Source organism: Habropoda laboriosa, unplaced genomic scaffold (assembly GCF_001263275.1).
Source record: "Habropoda laboriosa isolate 0110345459 unplaced genomic scaffold, ASM126327v1 scaffold88, whole genome shotgun sequence".
Lineage (NCBI taxonomy): Eukaryota > Metazoa > Arthropoda > Insecta > Hymenoptera > Apidae > Habropoda > Habropoda laboriosa.
Genome location: NW_017100219.1, coordinates 510,129 through 532,479, shown reverse-complemented (window position 1 = coordinate 532,479; position 22,351 = coordinate 510,129). Strand labels below are relative to the sequence as shown.

The following is a 22,351-nucleotide window of genomic DNA, read 5'->3' as shown; positions in this document are numbered from 1 at the left end:
CCGACAGCCTGAAACGCAAAAAAACGCCGAGCGTGACATCAGATACATGGAAGGAGTAGTTGCGAGTGTGACATACGCGGAATCTAATCCGTCTATCGTATGTTTCTTTCTTTTTTTCTCATTCGACTACCCCTTTTCTAACGAGGCTTTTATCACGTTGCACGATTGTTGGATCTGTCGATCGACGATAAGACGCGCGGAGAATGAAGAGCGAAGGTAGAGGTTGAAATAACGTGCTCTCCAAGGATTAACCTTTTAGCTACGGCTGGACTTGCCGCGGTGATGAGACTGAGGGAACATTGGCAGCTGTACAGGCGAAGAGTAGATTTTAGGGAAGATGGAAATAAGTGAACGAAAGTTTAGATCGCAATAGCTGATCGTTTCGTGCATTTTTAATTACGTCAGTACCCTGAGTGATTTAAACATATGTACTGTCCGACAAACCTAAAGTGAAGCCTCTGACGTCACAGCCTAGCAAAATGGAGGCAAAATAGGCGGTTCAGGTCAGCCCCACTACTCTTGGGCCTTACGCTGCAGGCCCTTGCGAACTTAGGAAAACGAATTTAAGTCAGCTGTCGATAATGTAACACGCTGATAAAAGAACGGAAAACTAAAAATTATTTGGACGCCTTGCCCTCTTACCTACGTTGGCGCGTAAGACATATTTCACATCGATGGCACTTGTCATTCTTTGGTTCGTTCTTCATTTGTTTTACTCCAAAAATAAAACATGCACTGGTTTGGAAGCAATCGGGACAAGAATCACGCGTTCAGTGGCGTTACTCCGGCGGCGCGGTGCCCCGTTCAGTGGCGTCACTCCAGCGGAGCGGACTGCCGTAACGAAAGGTTTAAAGATTTGGGCTCATTTCATAGCAATAAACATAGCAATAATCGCTGCTAAAGTTTCAATTGCTGATTTGACACTGTTCCCACTCGTAGAATAATTTTGAAAAAATACCATTGGATTGCTTGAATTTTAACCTGTAAAATAAGCTTATCGAAATAATAGAGAAATTTTGGGAACATGGGATAAAAAAATTAAGTTTACCATGATGCACGTCGTTTGGCATCTGTTCGCCTGTTTATTTTTTTTCGAGCGCTTGAAAATATCACTCCGGTCAATTATCGACTGCACATCTGTTTACCGACTGCTCGAACGAGACCCGATCGTTGTCTATTGTTCATAGAAGAGTAAGTGCGATAGCCTTATTCTACCCCTATTGGCTTACTAACAGCGAGCCGTCGCAAGTTCCCCTACATCTCCTACTTTTAGGCCCTGAGTGACGTCAGAGACTTCACTTTCGGTTTGTCGGACAGGACATTTGTCATTCGAGTAAATGAAAAAATATAAAAGAGAGTGCATTGAATATAAAAAGGAAGGAATTTAAGTGTCGATTAGTAAATCTTTAGTTGTTAATACTGTTTACACGACGTGCCAATTTTACCCCGGTTAGCCCCTTAACCTATGATTTCTTTTCCTACTACGCATCTAAGCGTCGGCCATTTTCTGTTTTAGCACTGTGTCAGGTAAGAAAAACTAATCTGTCGCAAATTAATTACATTTAGCAATTCTCAGTGTTAAAAATTCAAACGAAAATTAGGATTACTATTCATTTTTCTTACTAATATAACTATTTTTCTCACATCTTCGCCAGAATCTCTGCCGCGAGTCTGACGCGTTGTCATATGTTAAGGGGTTAAGGTGGTTCTTAGCGGCAGCTAATTAACATGTATCACAGAAGGAAAAGGACAACATTTGACGAATTTTCACACTTGTAGCACAATCACAAAAGATGCGATGTTGTAATAGGACGCTTAAGGCAAATGTAACAATGTTCATTTTTATATTATACAACAAAACGTTACAAAAACCTGCCAATGTTCCCTCAATTCACGGTTTTGATGCGGAATGCGCGTAAATAATGCGAGATACTCTCCACTATGAAATTACATTAGAATAAAGATTGTAGATGAATAAATTATAATGTCGTATACCGACATTATTTGTTATTCCAAATCGTGCTGTAGATTTAAGCGTTAGTCTTCGATTCTCATTTCGTAAATACCCGAAATTTCGATAACCAATGTCTTCATTCTTTCCTCGCTACTCATCTTCGAAACTCGACCTCATCACCTAATTTTTCCCGCACTAACTTTGTTTCACCCCCGAATTCTGCTCTTGGTATACAAAACCTTTACAAATTTCAATTCCCGCTTCTCAAGATATCCGGTATACGTTTATATGAACTTTCTTTATTATTTCAGTCTACTGAATCCATCCCTCAAGTTATGCCCACATGTTTTGAACCACCCTGTGTTATACGTCCTTTCTCAAAAATCAGAGATTAGTCCTTTTATCGTTAAATTACCGCTCCGTTAAACTACCCAGTAGTCCGCTAACGATACTTAATTTTACTTTGTCAACGTGTCTCCGTTCCATGATACTTGCACGATTGTCACTTAATAAACAATTAGCACACTGTGAAATTACATCGAAATAGAGATTACAGACGAATAAATAATTATTTACACGCGAAAGCCACTATGACGGCATACCTATCGAAAAGATGACCGACACGAAAGCGGCTATAGCGGCGTTCAGTAGCCAAGAGGTTAAACACTGTGTCTCGATATATTTTTCTCCGTCTCGTTTTTACTCTTTTAATCGCCGCGACGACCACGGCGACGACTTTCTTTCCGGCCTTACTTTCATATCGAGATAAAAGCTCGTGGAAAAATTGGTGTCTCTTGCTGGCAAGAGGTCGTTGAACGATCGAAAGTTCAACACACTCTAGTTTTTCTTCGCTTTCTTTTTTTTCTCTCTCTCTCCGATAGAGATCGAATCTCGAGTTTGGATACTTACGTGTACAGCGGTGCTCGTGGTATCCGGCGAGGTCGCCGAGGCTAGCTGGTTCCGGTTCTCTATGACCGTCTTTATTTGCTCGAGCACCTGCAAACGAACCGCATACACACTCGCCAATTATCCACAATGCTACCCGTAATTATCGTTTCTGTAAACCCTGTGTCCCAGATTTCAACTCTGACGGCTCTATTAAAGCGGTAGTTAGGGGAAAAAAGCCTCTTTTCCGGCCACTTCCGTTTCAACCGACTTTCCTTCTTCTCTATTTTTCTCCCCCCGTCTCGTTGCTCGCTTCACTGGTTAAACTTTTAACCAACGGTCAAATGGAGCAGTAGCTTCGGATGCTTGATACATTGACAAACGAAGAGGCCGGAGGAAGAATGATTGCGTTTCGTTGGTAAATTCATTTTTAAGATACTCGGTAGAGTGTTCGGCTCGATGTTGTTTATGTAAACTGGTAAAAGAGAAAGTGGTGGGGAACGGAGCTGTGTCCTTCACGAAAATTCTCGATAACGCGCGAGGCTCCACGATACGGTGACCATTTTTAATGGGAAAACACGGAAGTAGCGTGCGTGGGAGAGAAAAAGAGTTGTTTCCTTGTGGATAGAGTCAGCGTTAGATAGAGTCGTCAGAGTTGCAGATAGAGCACAAGTGTTGGAGATAGACTGTTGCGTAGAGTGTTGTATAAGCCGTTTAAAAGTTGTCTGCGTTGTTTTAGAGTTGTAAGTGTCTTTTTATAGTTGTTGGGGTTCCATAATAGTTGCTTTAGCGTTGGAGATGGAGTGTTGTATAAGTTGTTTAAGAGCTGTCTCAATTGTTTTGGGATTGTTTTATATTGTTAAAGTTGTATATATAATAATTGTCTTAGCGTTGGGGATAGAGTGTTGTATGAGTTGTCTTAGAGTTGTAAATTGTATATAGTTGTTAGAGTTATATAATAATTGTCTTAACGTTGAGGATAGAGTGTTGCATAAAGTGTTGTATAAGTCGTTTAAAAGAGTTGTCTTATAGTTGTAAGTATCGTTTTACAGTTGTTACAGTTGTGTAACAGTTGTCCTAGTGTTGGAGATAGAGTGTTGTATAGAATGTCCTACGAGTTGTTCGAGGGTTGTCTTAGAGTTGTAAATTGTACATAGCTGTTAGAGTTGTATAACAATTGTCTTAACGTTGAGGATAGAGTGTTGCATAAAGTGTTGTATAAGTCGTTTAAGAGTTGTCTGCGTTGTCTTAGAGTTATAGTGTCTTTTTACAGTTGTTAGAGTTGTATAACAGTTGTCCTGACGTTGGAGATAGACTGTTGTATAAGTCGTTTAAAAGAGTTGTCTTATAGTTGTAAGTATCGTTTTACAGTTGTTACAGTTGTGTAACAGTTGTCCTAGTGTTGGAGATAGAGTGTTGTATAGAATGTCTTACGAGTTGTTCGAGGGATGTCTTAAAGTTGTAAATTGTACATAGCTGTTAGAGTTGTATAACAATTGTCTTAACGTTGAGGATAGAGTGTTGCATAAAGTGTTGTATAAGTCGTTTAAGAGTTGTCTGCGTTGTCTTAGAGTTAATGTCTTTTTACAGTTGTTAGAGTTGTATAACAGTTGTCCTGGCGTTGGAGATAGACTGTTGTATAAGTCGTTTAAAAGAGTTGTCTTACAGTTGTAAGTATCGTTTTACGAACCGCATACACACTCGCCAATTATCCACAATGCTACCCGTAATTATCGTTTCTGTAAACCCTGTGTCCCAGATTTCAACTCTGACGGCTCTATTAAAGCGGTAGTTAGGGGAAAAAAGCCTCTTTTCCGGCCACTTCCGTTTCAACCGACTTTCCTTCTTCTCTATTTTTCTCCCCCCGTCTCGTTGCTCGCTTCACTGGTTAAACTTTTAACCAACGGTCAAATGGAGCAGTGGCTTCGGATGCTTGATACATTGACAAACGAAGAGGCCGGAGGAAGAATGATTGCGTTTCGTTGGTAAATTCATTTTTAAGATACTCGGTAGAGTGTTCGGCTCGATGTTGTTTATGTAAACTGGTAAAAGAGAAAGTGGTGGGGAACGGAGCTGTGTCCTTCACGAAAATTCTCGATAACGCGCGAGGCTCCACGATACGGTGACCATTTTTAATGGGAAAACACGGAAGTAGCGTGCGTGGGAGAGAAAAAGAGTTGTTTCCTTGTGGATAGAGTCAGCGTTAGATAGAGTCGTCAGAGTTGCAGATAGAGCACAAGTGTTGGAGATAGACTGTTGCGTAGAGTGTTGTATAAGCCGTTTAAAAGTTGTCTGCGTTGTTTTAGAGTTGTAAGTGTCTTTTTATAGTTGTTGGGGTTCCATAATAGTTGCTTTAGCGTTGGAGATGGAGTGTTGTATAAGTTGTTTAAGAGCTGTCTCAATTGTTTTGGGATTGTTTTATATTGTTAAAGTTGTATATATAATAATTGTCTTAGCGTTGGGGATAGAGTGTTGTATGAGTTGTCTTAGAGTTGTGTAATAATTGTCTTAACGTTGGAGGTAGAGTGTTGTATGAGTCGTTTAAGAGCTGTCTGAGCTGTCTTAGAGTTGTCATTTTATAGTTGTTACAGTTGTGTAACAGTTGTCCTAGTGTTGGAGATAGAGTGTTGTATAGAATGTCCTACGAGTTGTTCGAGGGATGTCTTAGAGTTGTAAATTGTACATAGCTGTTAGAGTTGTATAACAATTGTCTTAACGTTGAGGATAGAGTGTTGCATAAAGTGTTGTATAAGTCGTTTAAGAGTTGTCTGCGTTGTCTTAGAGTTATAGTGTCTTTTTACAGTTGTTAGAGTTGTATAACAGTTGTCCTGACGTTGGAGATAGACTGTTGTATAAGTCGTTTAAAAGAGTTGTCTTATAGTTGTAAGTATCGTTTTACAGTTGTTACAGTTGTGTAACAGTTGTCCTAGTGTTGGAGATAGAGTGTTGTATAGAATGTCTTACGAGTTGTTCGAGGGATGTCTTAAAGTTGTAAATTGTACATAGCTGTTAGAGTTGTATAACAATTGTCTTAACGTTGAGGATAGAGTGTTGCATAAAGTGTTGTATAAGTCGTTTAAGAGTTGTCTGCGTTGTCTTAGAGTTAATGTCTTTTTACAGTTGTTAGAGTTGTATAACAGTTGTCCTGGCGTTGGAGATAGACTGTTGTATAAGTCGTTTAAAAGAGTTGTCTTATAGTTGTAAGTATCGTGTTACAGTTGTTACAGTTGCATAATAGTTGTGTTAGCGTTTGAGATAAAGTGTTGCATAGAATGTCGTATGAGTTGTTTGGGAGTTGTATATTGTTTAGTAGTTGAAGATAGAGTGTTGCATAGAGTGTTGTGTATGTCGTCTGAGAGTTGTAAATTGTTTTACAGTTGTTAGAGTTGTATAATAACAGTCTCGACGTTGAGAATAGAGTGTTGCATACGAGTCGTTTAAGAGTTGTCTTTCGTTGTCTTAGAGTAGTAAATTGTTTTATAGTTGCTAGAGTTGTATATACAATAATTGTCTTAGCATCGAAGATAGACTGTTGTAAGTCATTGAAGAGTTGTCCGAGTTGTCTCAACGTCGCGAGTTGTGTCAAAACACCATTACACTCACTTATCGTACTCCGTCAATTGTCGTTGCCGCGAAGAATCGTTACGACCGACACTCAACCGCTACAACATCTACGTGAATCATCGAATAATTACCCGAGGAGATATCCTGTGCCTCTGCACCACGTGCTGACTGTACTCCTTGTGCTCGATCTCGTGGCTCTTCCTCGTCTGTCTCCGCTGAAACGAACGAAAAGAAAAGAAACGTAGAACTACGTCACGCGAGAGAGGAGGAGGTCTCGTTCCAAACGTGTCACGTGATTTTTCACGAACGTGAAAACAATTCGCGACTTTCCTCGAGTATCAGAACGGAACACCGGCAGACGGCGTATTTTTTTCTTCGTTTCTTCTTCTCTTTCTTCCCCTCGCGGCGGGCGAAACGCGAGTAGAAAGGATCGAGTCGACCGCGACGTTTCTACGTTTCGGTCGCGAGGAGCTTCCCCGAGCGCAAAACGCTTGCTCGCTTTCGAACGAGATAGAGATCTTTGCTCGTGGGGCATGTAGATTCACAGCTGCGCGGCGAATTAACTCAGCCGAGATTCCTCCTCCGCGGAGATTCTCTTTCCGTTTCAATTCTACCCGGCGAAGATCCACCGCTTTCGCGTCATTTTTCACTCGACAACCCGGTAAATTCAGGCCTGAAGAGCATACACCTTTCTTTCACCAATTATGCAGATTATTTGCACGATCGGCGGAACGGTAGAATTTCCTACAAAAATTGCCATATTTTCTTTCTTTTTTAACGCTACGTTTGCGGAACGTACGATTTCCACGCATTTCGAATTTCACGAGGAAAATTAGAGAAACCGCTTACATTTCTCTCCTGCCACTTATGCTTGCTATAAATTTTATACACAATATCACGTAGTTTCGTAAAATAAGTCGTTTTTTAAAGCAAATCTGCGGTTTCGTTCACGCGTGATTTTAACGCATTTCGAATTTCACGAGGAAAATTAGAGAAACCGTTTACATTTCTCTCCTAATACTTATGCTTGCTATAAATTTTATAGGAATACAGTAGACTCCCGTATAACGCGTTGTGTGAATTGATGCCAACTTTTATTTTCTACGTTCTATCAAATAACAGTTTTTTTTTTAAATAAGTGGCATATATACGCTGTTGAGTTAAAAGAACATATTACTAATGTACGCAATAAAGAAACAACGAAGAAAAAACCGAAACAATCGTGTGGTGCGTCACAGCGTTGAGGGTTGATGTTGGCAACGAATAAATGACGCTTACTTCTCGAGTCCTTTAAATGCTCGTTGAAGTAGTTTTGTATTTAGTGGACTGTACACTTGATTGAAAAATGAAACACCACACTTTATGTCTTAAACCTTGTATATTAAAAATATGTGTTGTGTGGCTGTCTGTGTATCTACTTGTACGTTTGCTTGTTGTCTCTAGTTGCATCTGCTCTAAGGGTGGCTGCGTATGCTGTCTTATAACCTTAGTGTCTGTTTCTGATTTCTTTTAAGTTGTGCAGGAAGTGGTTCAAGTGTGTCGATTGGTCTCTGGTGTTTTCGGGGGCGATGGTGTTGTCGAAGGAGTAGGGAAATTGTTACTTTGGGGTACAGTAACGGTATTCTGGTCGCCAGGTAGCTTTAGCGCGAGTGGTGTCCAGATGTGCGAGTTTTCGTCTTCGATTTTTGGACACGTCGTGAAGTCATTGTCCTATGGTCTTTTCAAAACTGTTTGGCCGTTTATGACCGAACAATTTTGAAACAAGAATTCGGAAAGGACGAAGAAAACAGTGCAACGCTCAACTAAATTAGATTTAATTTTTAAATGCGGAGAACTCCTGTATTTTGTTATTACATTTGGCGCGTTGGACGAGGAAACGCGTTTTTCCGAAAACAGTAGTCGCAGAATCTCTCGCGCGTTATAGAAACTCGCGTTGTACGGGAGTCTACTCTATACAATATTGTTTTTAAATAAAATAAGCTGTCTTTTAAGTAAATTTCACGCGTGTCCGTAGACATTAGGTACACAAAAAGTCTCCATAAACCCAGTGTCAAAGAGGAAGCAGGATTTTCCCAAGATATCCTTCAAACTCATCGAAATACTCCGTTAATCTCTGGATAACCGAGAAAGGATCTCCCAAGGAGCTCCGCAAAAGCGAGTACACGACGACAATTAGCTAACAAAGCTGAACTCGACGAGTTGTAAACGGTCTCTCGGTCGGAATCTCGGCCCGATCGCTGTTGCAACACGACAATGGATCATTTGTCCGCCAGGCTGCATCATGATCTAGCGCACGCCTCCGCTCTGATATTGCGAAAAAGTGTGCAGAACAACCAGCACCGGCTATGGAAAGCACACACGAGCAGTCTCGTTCTCTACTCTCGACCAACTCACCGAGGATTTTCGCTTTTCCACTCGAGAACAACGTCGTCACGCTTCCCTTATGAATAATTCGAGCAAGTTCTCGCGTTTACCAGCTTGATTTCGGCGCGAAGTTCACGGTTGAACGCGACGAGAATCCACGGTAAACGAGCTCTCTGTCCTGGTTTCCATACGACCAAAGAAAAAGAGGTAATTGCGCTATTTCTCTCTCTCCCTCTTTCTCTTGCGTAAATCGGTAAATCATGGGAAATTTAAATACGCGGCGGTTTAAGGATGGTCTGTGTTAAACGAAGAGTCAGTCACGCCGTGAGATCGCGCGTCGAGGAAATTGGAAGACGAGTCACGAGCCGATCCTGGACATGTGTAACCGCCTTAACTCGATTCACGCGTGCTTAGAATGCCTGTCTCGGCATTACGCTCATTGGATAACGAGAATCACGCCTCCTCCGCGCCTCTGTTTATCATTCTCCGCTGAAGCCACGGGAATTACATCAATCACGGTGAATAAACCACTGTGCGATTCCTTTCCGCCGGAGAACTGATTTCTTCTGAGATTTAATTAGAAAAATCGTTCTATCCTTTTGGCTATCAAGGAGTCACTTTTGGTATGATAAGAATTGTATGGAAACTTGTGTATTGACATTTTCGGTACTTTTTTGCACATTTTTTTCACTTAAAATATTTGATCTTCGCGGTAGAAGATTTTAACATCCTGCTAGATCCATGTTTGCTTCAATTTCGAATTTTCTTACCGGAAAACTGCTAAAATTGGACCCTTTAACCCTTCGACAGTTTATATCTCGATTTTATTTAGAGGGATTATCCACATTTTATTGATTTTTGTTCTAAATACAGTAAATTCTCCACAAGTGTCAGTTCGGATTCTACAAGTGTCAGTATAGATGGTCCTACGCCTAGGTCTGCGCAGAGGGATTATCCACATTTTATTGATTTTTGTTCTAAATACAGTAAATTCTCCACAAGTGTCAGACAGTTCGGATTCTACAAGTGTCAGTATAGATGGTCTTACGCCTAGGTCTGCGCCATTGCTGTGCCCATGTTATCTCGCTCGCTGTCAGTCAAGCGTGTAACGCTACACCACTTGGTTTCTTTTACGATAATAGAAAAATATAATTTCTTTAATTTTACTTTTCTTCATCTGAAATTTTTTTTAATATGTTGCTGAGATTTTTCTGATGAAAATGATATCAAACACGATATAATTTGTCCCGCCATTATTAACACGTTCACTGTCTGGCGTGACATGTTGTTCAAATTATGTCGTGTTTAATGTCATTTTCATCAGAAAAATCTCATCAATATGTTAAGAAAAATTTCGGGATAAAAAACGTAAAATTAAAAAAGTTGGTATTTAAATCGCTTGGTTGCCTCGACTCACGTTTCATCCTTATTCACTGTCCTTGTCTACGTTCGGCAAACTACAAAGGCGGGCGTGAAACTCGAAAACGTAGTCCCTGACTCTACAAGTGTCAGGTTTAGCTTCCTTGCGGACTGACACTTGTGGAGAATTTACTGTAATTCGTTTGGCAATTGATAAAGCAGTAGAAGCATAGTCTATCTCAACAAACGGATCCCTTTTTTATTATATCTAACAATAATTACCTTCCCGGTTTGCACGAAAATAGTGGAAGTCAGAAAATTATCGAGTAAGATAATTACATATACGCTTGATTTTCCAGGCAAAATGGCATTATTAGCTTAAGTAGCTTAATACAACTATACAGAGGCTTGCATAAAAAAGATTTAACTTTCGTTCGTACTCCTGAATTTTACACGAGTTTTACTTTAACCCTCGATATCTAGAAATCGCCTTTTCTCACTTACACCACTTTTGCTTTTAAGTACGTCGTATGGGCAAAGTGGGATCGCTTTGTTTAATCTATCCGTCGCGTCGTATCGCTTAATTCGTCTCGTTTCCGACGAAACGAAAAAGAAATCCAAAAACAAAAAGAAGAAAAAAATGAAAACGAATAAGGAAAGATACACGGTATTATTGTGAAGAATGCAACATTCTAATTATTAGAATATCTTTAGAAATAACTGTGAAACACAGGTAAAACATGCTCTTTTCGTATTTTTATCATAAACAGAAGCAATACTGATTATAAAAAAAGTCGAACACTTTTTGACCGCTTTTTGTTATTTTAACAAACAGCGAAAGAGTTAAGCGGCTCAACTCGCGGGAGACTTTTAGGAAGGAAGTCAGAAAGGGTCGAGACGTTATTGTTAAAACTGTGACGTGGGGTTGTGTGTACACTATCTTTAGAAATAACTGTGAAACACAGGTAAAACATGCTCTTTTCGTATTTTTATCATAAACAGAAGCAATACTGATTATAAAAAAAGTCGAACACTTTTTGACCGCTTTTTGTTATTTTAACGAACAGCGAAAGGGTTAAGCGGCTCAACTCGCGGGAGACTTTTAGGAAGGAAGTCGGAAAGGGTCGAGACGTTATTGTTAAAACTGTGACGTGGGGTTATGTGTACACCGTGCTTTAAGAATAATCACACATGACGTAATTATTAACCCTTTGCACTCCTCGCAATTTTTAACGATCTACCAGAAACTCTGAATCATTTTTACTATGGGCTACCAGCTACTCCGAGACAATTTACAACGGTGCGAGTGCGCCTCTGTGGAAGTTTCAAAATCTAGCTTGTCTTTTTCTTTACGTAGTGATTCCAAACTTCTGGCCAGTAGTGTATATATCGAATGTAACAGTAGAGGCCTCTATGAAAAAACGAAGAACATTTTAATTTAAATGTAAGAATCAATCGCGCCGAAAATTACTCCAACCTTTTTCTATTCACCGTCTTCCGTTAGAGCGTGGAATAGACTGTTGCTTCTATGTCACTGCAGCGACAATGGAGCTGTTCGGAGCTGACAATGGAGTGCAAAGGGATAAAAAGATGCGTGTAAAATCTAAAAATCTAAATCAGACTCCTTCCAGTCTCCTTCATTTTGTAAGAAGCAAAGGATCCTCGACGTTCCTTAGGCTTAGCAGGTAATACGTAAATAAAGAAGGTACCAACCTCGAGGGTAGCCAGGCTGGCCAATGACGAGAGAGGTCGAGTGTGAGGAACCTCCCCTGGGAAAACGCTGTCGTGGGACACGGACAATTTTCCTGGGCCGCCTCGCAGCTTCGCGAACGAATCCTCCATTCCTGTCCTCCTGAGGAACACGCTGGAAAACAGAAGGCGAAGCACGGTCATTGCAAGAGGAAGATACGTTCTTGTTCGCCAGAAAGGTGAAAAAAGCAGCGTTTCAGTCGTCGAGTTAGCGACCTTTTCAGCCTACCGGAATATTACCTACAGCCGCGACTAGCAAAATGGCAACTGGTTTTTTTCGCGGGACGTTACGTCGGCGGTCTGTCACTAGAGCGGCTCAAAAGGTGTCGAAGATCGAGGGAATTAATCCGTGGTGAAACAGCTGGCCGACATGTCGGCAATCGAATTACGAAAATAAGGGACAGTAGGTCAGGAAGGTATCGAGCCGCGTGTATAGTCGACGGAAGAAATACAGCGAGCTGGTGGAATCGATCGGCAGCCGATGTGAACGTGTTTCGAGGGTTTTAACGAGGGAATCGAGAGAAATGTGAGATGAGGAGGGATTCAACCCTCGGTTAAGGCTGTATTATGTATTCGTCGCGTTCGCAGAGGCTTTGTCGTTCTTTAGATTCTTCTAGCGGCCTTCGTTTTCAACCGTATTGTGCTGCAATTTTTACTAGAGACTTTATTCACTCTTTATTTCGTTCTGTGTCAGTTCCATTCAGTTCTCAAATATTTACTTTTAATTTTATTGATTAACAGTATTCGTTAAAATGAAAATTTATAAAACTATTAACGAGATTTTTATTAAAATAAAAGTATTCAGTCCTTAAAACTCCACTAGCCAATTGCTCTACGTTGGTCGCACAGCTTCACGACACGTCAGGACACGGAAAGGAGCCTCAAATATTAAAAACGCCAATTAGCACGAAATACCGTTTAGTCATCAGTTGTCGTCCTTTTCTTGCACGCATTCCAAAACAGAATGCTGTACATGATCCCGACTGTGGCCAGATCGTGCAACGCCGCCACTTGATGCTTTAATTCCCCCCCCCGCCATATTTCTTCCACCGACTATACACGCGTCTTTACAATCTACACGCGCGACGCCATCGCGATCTTTCGTACCGTTAATGTAAGCAGAAAAGCAAAACTCGAGCGGCGCTAAACGAGGCCAAGGATGTTGACTCGCGACAAACTTCTCTTCCTGACACTGTCCAGTTTCTTACGAAATACTGCTTCGATTCGTATCGTTATCACGAGCGAGACTAGCTTATGTTTTACATACAGACCAAAAAAACAAAAAAAGTAGAGTAAGGAGACATTGAAATATTCGGTATCAGGTGACTAGCGAATCTTACGAAGGTGGTAATAAAAAGAGAGGCGAAAAGCTGCGAAGAGCGATAATGTGTAAAAATTGTATACTAATTAAAAGGGGTGGGAAAAAAGGAAAAAGGTACGAATGAAGCATCATCGTTCTCGGTAGATATTTACTGTTTGAAAGATCGGCGCGACTTGGAGGACGACTTCAGCCTGCACCTTTTCGACTTGCGCGTATTTTGCCCGCTGAAACGGTAACAATAGGATACAACCCGACTCTAGGCTTCACTCTGTCTTCGGTTCCGGCTGCCTTCCAGATAAAGGATGACAAATGGCCGCGTTAACCCTTTGCGCTCAGGCTACCGTTTGTTCTCCAGTACCAGGAGACCATTACAGGCTAAGTCCACACCGTTTACAGTTTCTGCAATTACTTAGTAAATTGTGGGGTTTCGTTCAACCCACTGTCTAGCCCGGAAACCAAGCTTCCCTTAACCATATCGACACTATCGGCCAAAAATTTTCAATCGTTCGTTCACTTGTGTAGTGATCCATACCAATTTAGAGGAATTTCTTCGATCCGCGAATTTATATTACTTTACCGAGTAATTTATGCAATACTGAATTTTGAAGCATTTATTCATTTGTGGTGATACCGAATCTGGTGCTGATATTTTATAGATTTGCAATTAACGGCGCATGGATTAATAGTAACTTGTACCAATTTATACTAATTTCTTTGATCCGCGAATTTGTACATATTTATATTAATTTATAGCAAGTAATTTATTCGACACCAACATTTTACGGACGTGCAATTAACAGTGCGTGCATCAATAATTACTTCGATGTGGTAGATTTGCAAATTTCGAACCATTTTCTGAAAACTTTTGCATAGCATGCAATGCATGTGTGTTTTTGATACTTTTGACCGACCGTGTGTCTTGAAGCTACTTATCCATTAGTTCTTAATACACAGAGAACTGTTGGAGACTTATGCTGAGCTTAACGATATTAGTATTCTTATAATACGTACATTAGTATTGTTGGTTATGCCTAAAAGGTTAATAGACCTTATTATAAAAAGAATAGATCCTCTGAAAAATTTTGTTTCATTTTTTAACAAGACCAAAAATGTGATCCTAGTGCACGAGCTAGAATTTTCAATCTCAACTAAATTTGAACCTTGAGCGCAGAGGATTAACCCTTCACCTTACGATTGTTTCAGTGCACACATAAAGGGTTAACAGATCTTACTATTATACAAAGAACAGGTTCTCTCAAAACTTTGTTTCATTTCTTAACAGGATGAAAAATGTGATAAATTTGCAATCTCAACTAAATTTGAACCTTGAATGCAGAAGATTGACCCTTCACCTTACGATTGTTTCAGTGCACACATAAAGGGTTAACAGATCTTACTACTATATTAGGTTGTCCGGAAATAAGTTGCGGTTTTCTGTTGTATTTAGGGCTTTTCTATACTATATATTTTAAATTTATGTTTATCAAGTAATATACCGTTTGAATGTTGACGTCGCTCTATCATATAAGCGATACACTTTTCTTTTTTACCGTCGTTTGTTCCGAGTATAACTTAAAAACGTAACAACGGACAAGAAGCAAATTCGTACCGTATTTTTATAGGAATTTAAATTAGGACGTAAAGCCGCGGAAACTGGCCGCAATATCGATCGTGTATTCGATGAAAGCACAACTGATGATTATAACGCATCAAAAGTTAGTTAGTTATTAAATCGTAAGGGACCAATACTCCTACGCGATAACGCCCGCCCGCACGTATCACGATTCACGATTCGGTTATGAAACATTAAAACACCCTCCTTATTTTTTTAAACATTTCGCTAACTTTCTGCGAGAAAAAATCTTCCGCAATAAAGAGGATGCTGTAAATACCTTCGTGGAATTTATTCATCCTAGAACTCCTGATTTTTATTGTAACGGAATAGGAACCCTTGTAAAACGTTGGAAAAAGTGTATAGAATCTAATGGAAATTATTTCGATTGAATAAATTCATTCTAAGCAAAACTACACGTCTTTAAATCTCATGTACAGAAACCGCAATTTATTTCCGGACAACCTAATACTAAGAACAGGTTCTTTCAGAAATTTTCTCATTTCTTAACAGGACCAAAAATGTTATATACAGTGGACTCCGGTTAATTGGGACACATTTCTCCCAAAAAAGCGAATTTCAACAGGCAAAATCTGAACAACGTAAAAAATGAAGCCAAAAACGATTTATTGAACAAACAAAGCTAACTACATTCCGTTCTTCGGTATCTGTCCGAAATAAACGGTGGTCCCAATTAACCGGCATCCACTGTATTTGCAATCTTAACTTTTAAACATTGAGCGCAGACGAGTAAACTCTTCACCTTGCAATTCTTTTAGTGCACACATAAAGGGTTAACAGATCTTATTACAAAGAGCATTTTCTTTCAAAAATTTTCTCGTTTCTTAACAGGATGAAAAATAAGAGAAATTTGCAATTGTGGCGACCGCCACGTGGGGGCCACGCACTTAGGCCTGGCGACTCTTGGCCCTCGAGGCGAAGAATCGAGAGATGTTTTTCTTCGTCCTCGAGGACAAGAGTATTGCCTCGGCAATGCTGGCCCGCGCCCCCACTTCCTGGGACTTTCCCAGGGAAAAGGGGCTACTTAAGGCAGCCCCGAAAAAGGCAGGAGGCCTTTTGTCGCAGACTCGCGTCGCCTACGCTTCAAAATTAGGTTAAGCGTTATCGGATTCAAATAAATATATTTTTATTAAAGAACTTGCGCGAGTAATTACTTTACACCACGTCACTTCCAAACAATCTCAACTAAATTTAAACCTTTCGTCCAGAGGATTAACCCTTCGCCATAAAATTCTTCCACCGCACGCACACATTAACCCTTCCGACCCGACGGCGTTTGCAGTAGTTCGCTTCCTACGGCCGACGTGAAATTTAATAGTCCGTTCACGACGGCCGACTTGAGATTGAGCCCTAAACATATCGAACTGTTTATAAAGTACACCTATCCCCCGATTTACACGATTTCACTTTTACACGGTTTTCAAAATAACGGCTTTTCAGAAATATAAACTGTTAAAAATAAAAGTGGTACAGTCATTTTTTAGTACCGTTCGTTTGTTAACACTGGCATTAAACCAAAAAATGAACGGAATTTCCCCCTTTTTTGCACACAAAAAGCATTCATTTGCTGCCGCCGCGAATTTTTCATTGGCGACCGGCTATTTTCGCCTTCGTCGATCGCTCGCTCGAAACCAAACCCTGGCCCTGAATATTTCTTCTTTTTCATTTTTATTTTGTTTTTATTTTACATTTAAAATAATGAATTTAATTCAATCACTGACTAAATTATGCGCATTTTCTTTTTTCCCCGATTTACACGGTTTTTCATACAAAAAGCTATTCTGAGGCACCGATCATCAGTGTAAATCGGGGGACAGGTGTATTTGAGTCTTTGACAATATTGCGATTTTAATATACCATACTGAATAATTAAGAACATTCTCAGTCGGGTCGGAAGGGTTAACAATTCCCTATTCACACCACCGAAACGTCCTGTAGAATTTATAAAAGCACACTCCACCAGAAACAAAGTATAAAACGAAACAAGAAGCAAAGAAGGTATAGAAAACTCACCTCTCTCGATCACAGGAGTCTGTGAGGAGCTCGCTAGCGCTTCTGCTTCTCGCCTCCTCGGGACGTCCCGCGGGATGTTTATCGGTGATATCCTCCCTCGGGAGTCGAACAAGCTCCGCGTCACGGTCGGCATTGCTAGACACCAGTCTTGCATCCGCTGCGCCCCTGCTCTTCCGCCGGAAGATCTTCCTCAAGCCGCGTAGGGGATGAAAACGTCGCTTCTTCGGCTCTGCAGACACGAGAAATCACAAAGCGTCCCGGTTAAACGTGCGAACGTTGAAGGCCAATTAGCCAAGCCGATCTTGCGTGAACTTTCTCCATGGGATTGCGCAACTGTTGCCGCGATGTTTGCCAGCGGATCCAACCTGAACCCGCCTATCAACGGGAAGTGAAAACACGCCGCGGTTCGATCGGGAGAAACGAACCCTCGCGGCACGCGCGCTGAGTTTCTCTCGATTAGAAACCGACGATTACTGTACTTCGCTTCATTTTTTCCTCCACTCCTCTTTCCCCATGAAATTGTTCGAGATTAGGAGAATTTCAAATCCGTCTTAACTCGCTTCCACCGACACGCAGATATACCTACACAACACTTTCAGCTATTCGTTTTATCGAATATGCTAAAGTAAACACAGGTCTAATTATCTTCTAATTGAATTGCTGGTGCTACATAGTTGGACAAATCGATCGGAACGAAGCAGATAATCGCGAAGAGACGTCACACTCGACGATCGATATTTATCTCGCAGATAATAGGCCTAAAGGCGACGATAGTATTTTTACAGTCATCGTTCGATAAATCACACACCGAGAAAAAAAAGGAGAACTTCGTTCCTACTTGGTCGTGTGTCGATCTAGAGAAAATTTCCAGGGAAATCCCTCGAAATTTCCCTCCTTTCCAAAGGGATGGAAAACCTGGCCCACATATTCCTCTCTTCTTTATACTCACAGGTTCGTGAAGAACACACGGTGTTACGTGGAAGCTGAAAGAAATCTCGGCGGTGTTTCCCACGAATCCCGAGTTCAAGGCGGGAAAACAACAATGCCAGGTTATCAGAAGCAGCGAGCTAGACGACGCGAGGCAGGGGTGCGGGATAAGCAAATAATACGAGTGCTCGAGGGCCACGTAGCACTCGTTAACGCGCGGGGACGCCTTTTAATTGCGGGCTACCGGAAGAAAGGCCGGCGACAAAGAGGCGTGCCAAGGTGAAAGAGGGGAAGAAAATCGGAGGGTCGGTTGCACCGGCGCGAAGCGACCGTCGACCGACGCTTTGAATCGTCGAAAAGACGAGAAAGCAAGAAGAATGGGATCAGAAGTGGAGGGTGCGATTCAGAGGGTATCAACGACACCCTTCGTTCGTCCTTAGTCACGATTAAAGGGCCCGAGGAACGCGCCAGGAAACCGCACCGTCGTCTAACCTCTCTACGAGACTCTGTAAAACCACCCTACTTTTTCCCCTTTTTTTTCTTTCTAGCTTTCTTCCAACGAACCACCCCACTCGACAACCACCCGTGCTCTATCGAGTCGCGCAATTTCGCTTCGATCCGCCGCGGGAACGTTCTTTCTCCTCGTGCGTGGAAGAAATCGAGGCTTCGAATTTAGGCGAACGTATGTACGTACAGTCTCGATATTTCACTTTCACCGGAGTCGCTACTCGACGAATGCGAGTAAACAGAAAACAGGTGATCTTCGTACAACGCGATATTTTCGGGTGAATAATGGCTAGGCTGGAAAATTTGGGTGTCAATAGAAACTTCACTATTTGCGGTCGTATTTTCCGTAGGTAGGGAGGAAGTATTTTTTGGTAGCGCGTGATCGGTCAATTATTGCCTGAAGAATGTTGTAAATTTTTGTAAAATGAGTTTGTTTAAGCTGTGCGTATATTTTTCCCCCGTTTCTGCAGGGAACATTCCGAGGTTCGACTGCAAACAGTTAGCAAGTAAAGTGTCTTTTCTTTTAATTTTTGTAAGTAAGAAGCTTTCATTCTGTGTGTATTATCGTTCGTGTGGAAATATTCGAGTTGTACGAGGGTTACCTGTGTATAGACGATATTGCACGTTACCGAAGAAGTCGACGTAGAGTTCCCCATAGTCTAACATGCCTATGTGAACGTTCCACGGAGATCACGTAAATCGCGTATACTGCATACATCTGAGACTGACTTGACGATTTGATAACGCAAGAACACCGATGCTGATAAGATTACAGTGCTGTCGCGAGATAACTCTATCGGTTGATATGGAAGAAATCTACCGACACTGATAATTTCCCTTTTCTAAACCTCTTTCGCAACGTTTACTTATCTTTCCTTCAATAATAACACACCACACCTGTCGCTCTTTAATACGTCAAATTCTCGCGCGCTTTTTTTTCCTTTTTCATTCATAAACGCCACTCTGAAATAATCGATCTAACCCTTTCACGGTGAAGAATTTAAATACGTAACATGTGTGGCAGACTAAATTTTTAATCAAGGGTATAAAACTTGTTGTTTTGGTCGTATAATTTTAAAATTCGGTTTATCAAATTGAGATGGAAATTAAATATTAAATTAAGATGGAAGTGCACCACAATAGGCGCCAATAGCAATGAAACGGTTAAAAGGTGTACCTTGCAGGTATAGTCGGTGGAAGAAATATAGATTGGGACTGAATAGAAATAGGTCTAATTGTAAGACCCGAAACGTAGGTAGCTTTAGGTAAATATTTAAGTTTCGAACACCATGACTGATCTCTCTAAAGTGTCTCTGAACGAGAAGACTGTCCTAGGCGAGAGAAGGAGTAAGAGAAGGAGCGTATTTAGGTAAGGGCGTACAGTCGGTGGAAGCGACATAGCGAGGTGTGAAGTCAGCGAGGACTCAAAATATAGCAATTCGATGGAGATAAGGAGCACGAACCTCCCTCAGGAAATGAAAAAAATTTGTCCACACCTTAATCATTGACAATTGCAACGTAATTTTTTACCAATAAAAATTACTATTGAGCAGAAGAAAAATACAATGCGGGAGAGAAAACTATCTCTCGTTCGATGACAATTACCTCGAAGCATATTTAAAAAATTTGTTTGCACCTTAATCAATGACAATTGCAACGTAATTTTTTACCAATACGAAAATTACTATTGAGCAGAAGAAAAATACAATGCGAGAAAGAAAACTATCTCTCGTTTGATGACAATTACCTCGATGCATATTTAAAAAATTTGTCTGCACCTTAATCATTGACAATTACAAATTAATTTTACTACTGAACAGCAGGCGACAAATAAAAAACTGTAAGCAAAAATTTTAAAAATCAATTTACAAACGACAGACATCAATCGGTGTCACCACTTAGTCTTTAATTTACGACCTCGCTATATCGCTTCCACCGACTATACCAAGCGTCAGGCACAAGATATATTTATACCTGCTCTTTAAAGAATCACCTTGCCTCGATTCGCGAGCCTCTTACACTAAAGCCTACTTCATGCGTCCCTGATCGATGCTCCATGCCCTTATCTTCCCAGGTTTCCGTCGATATGTTCCAACTTTCACGCTCGACATTTTCGCCGCCACCCGAAATCGAAAAGAGGCACACCGTGTGCCGTCGATACGTAATCTCATCCAGGTACGGATGCACACACGTCGTCTCCGCGTTCTACCACAGTCTGCTACAGTCATCTATCGCACAGCAACAGCATCGAATTTTGCCGTGACCAACTGAGACACTCTGTCGACACTGGCACTCGAGATACCGCATTCCCGGACGCATACGGTGCGTCCGTGACAGCCACAATGCTAAACCGATCTCACGACCTCGCTATATTTCTTCCACCGGCTATACGTAAACGTTACATCGAAGAAAAACCGAAATAAAACGCTAGAATAAATAAAAACTATAAGAATTGTCGTGCAATTCAGCGTTATCTGTTAACGTTTTAACTTTCCCGCAAGCGTTCACCTACGTCGAATTTCCGTCACAGTGAAACGCGCGTCGATCAAAAGCGTTATCACCGCGAATGCTTCCACGGTGAGTTTCTCTCTCGACGATTACGCGACACTTTGCGCTACCATCACCCAACACTGTTGTCTCTTTTTCTGTACGCTTTCACAGGTCTGTGCACGCGACGAGCCGTTCTTTTTTCTTTTTTTCCACGGCTGGGCACGAAAGTCGCGGCCAGATAGTATCTATGATAATTGGAAATTCTATAATTCCTCGTAAGCTCCGCGGTGTGGAGTAACTTAATACGCGGTGTTCGAGTGGCCATTCATTCCGCGATTGGCCATGGCCTGGTTTCGCCGTCTTTCTGCAAATAGCAACGTGTATGCTCTTGCTCAATCGCCGCCGCTAAGCATTGCGCCTTTCTTCGCCAAAATTCGACCGTACGCGTCCGTTTGATCGCGCTCTAAAACGAGTTATGCTCGAAAATAGAACGGGGAAAAAGAATAGAATCGTTCGAACCGGATCGGATATAGGGGAGAGACGGGGAAACAAAAACGTGGGGTAATTGCGAATTCGCAAATATACGGTGTTAGAGAAGCACGAAGAATTCCTCCTTTTGCCAGGTGACCAAACACTATCGAAGATTTTTCCTCGTCTTCGTCTAATGTTTTGAAGAAAGTGAAGTAAGTGTAGCTTTTGCATGTACAATTGTCTCAATACTCAATAATGTCAAATTTTGTAAAAAATAAGCAGCGTTCATGGTTACCCCACGACAATTAGGGAAACATCAACAGCAACGGTTTGGTTTTTCTATTAAAATTTGCTTGTGTTTTGAAATTTTCTTAAAGTTCGTTATAAAAATCTGTGTTTGTATATAGGTAACGTTGGATATTTCGTCCTCGAGTGCACGTTTGACGTGCTACGATGAAAAATGAATCAACACGTAGAGAAGGGATACCCTGGACAGAGTCTGCAGTTCTGGGTAGGAAAGAGGATCTTTTGTTTAGAAAAAGTCAGAGCAGATATTTTTCTGACCTTACTTTCTTTTCTTATTCTTGTCGCGTGACTCGCACACTTCGAACGTTTTCTCCAGTAAATCTCCACTGTTCGTTCAAAATAAGAATAACCTCGCTCTCGGACCGATTCTCGTCCGTTCTGCGCATAGACAGAGAGCGTAGCAGAGGGTAAGACGGAGAAAAACGTAGGCGGTTTGGACGTTCTACCCCTGCCTTAGGCACGTCCCATGCGCGAAACGAGGTTACTCTAATTTTGAACAGAGTACACTCGTAAAGTGTGTCTTATACTTTCACATTTAAGTTTGAATTAGCAGCTGAATTCTTCTGTAAACAGTTGTAGTTTTAATTTCTAATTTATTTTCTCTTTAAAGTTAGCTTTAGATGCAGCTTAACTATACTTTGTACTTTATGCACATTTTTTCATATAATTTCCAGTATTAAGTGTATTTTGTATATTCAAATGATTAGTAAACAAACTTTCAGCAGTGATAATAATAGCTAAATTTTTCTGTGAACAATTATAATTTCATTTTTCTAATTTGTTTTCTCTTTAAAGTTAGCTTTAGATG

The 22,351-nt window shown here is 41.0% G+C and overlaps 1 protein-coding gene across 5 annotated transcripts in view; it reads right to left on the bottom strand.

The window, feature by feature from the left end:
* The window catches only part of LOC108571003, a 60,004-nt gene that overhangs the window by 32,572 nt on the left and 5,081 nt on the right, over positions 1–22,351 (bottom strand). For 2 of the 5 annotated variants that reach the window (XM_017932967.1, XM_017932968.1), the window contains exons 2-5: positions 16,843–17,071; positions 11,840–11,990; positions 6,535–6,618; positions 2,864–2,950 (exon numbers count right to left, since the gene is read on the bottom strand). In XM_017932967.1, the coding sequence (XP_017788456.1) occupies positions 2,864–2,950; positions 6,535–6,618; positions 11,840–11,990; positions 16,843–17,071 (551 nt within the window). Of the gene's footprint in view, positions 1–2,863; positions 2,951–6,534; positions 6,619–11,839; positions 11,991–16,842; positions 17,072–18,878; positions 18,983–22,351 lie in introns of those variants that run through there. The other 3 variants (XM_017932970.1, XM_017932971.1, XM_017932969.1) reach the window with 3 other exon arrangements.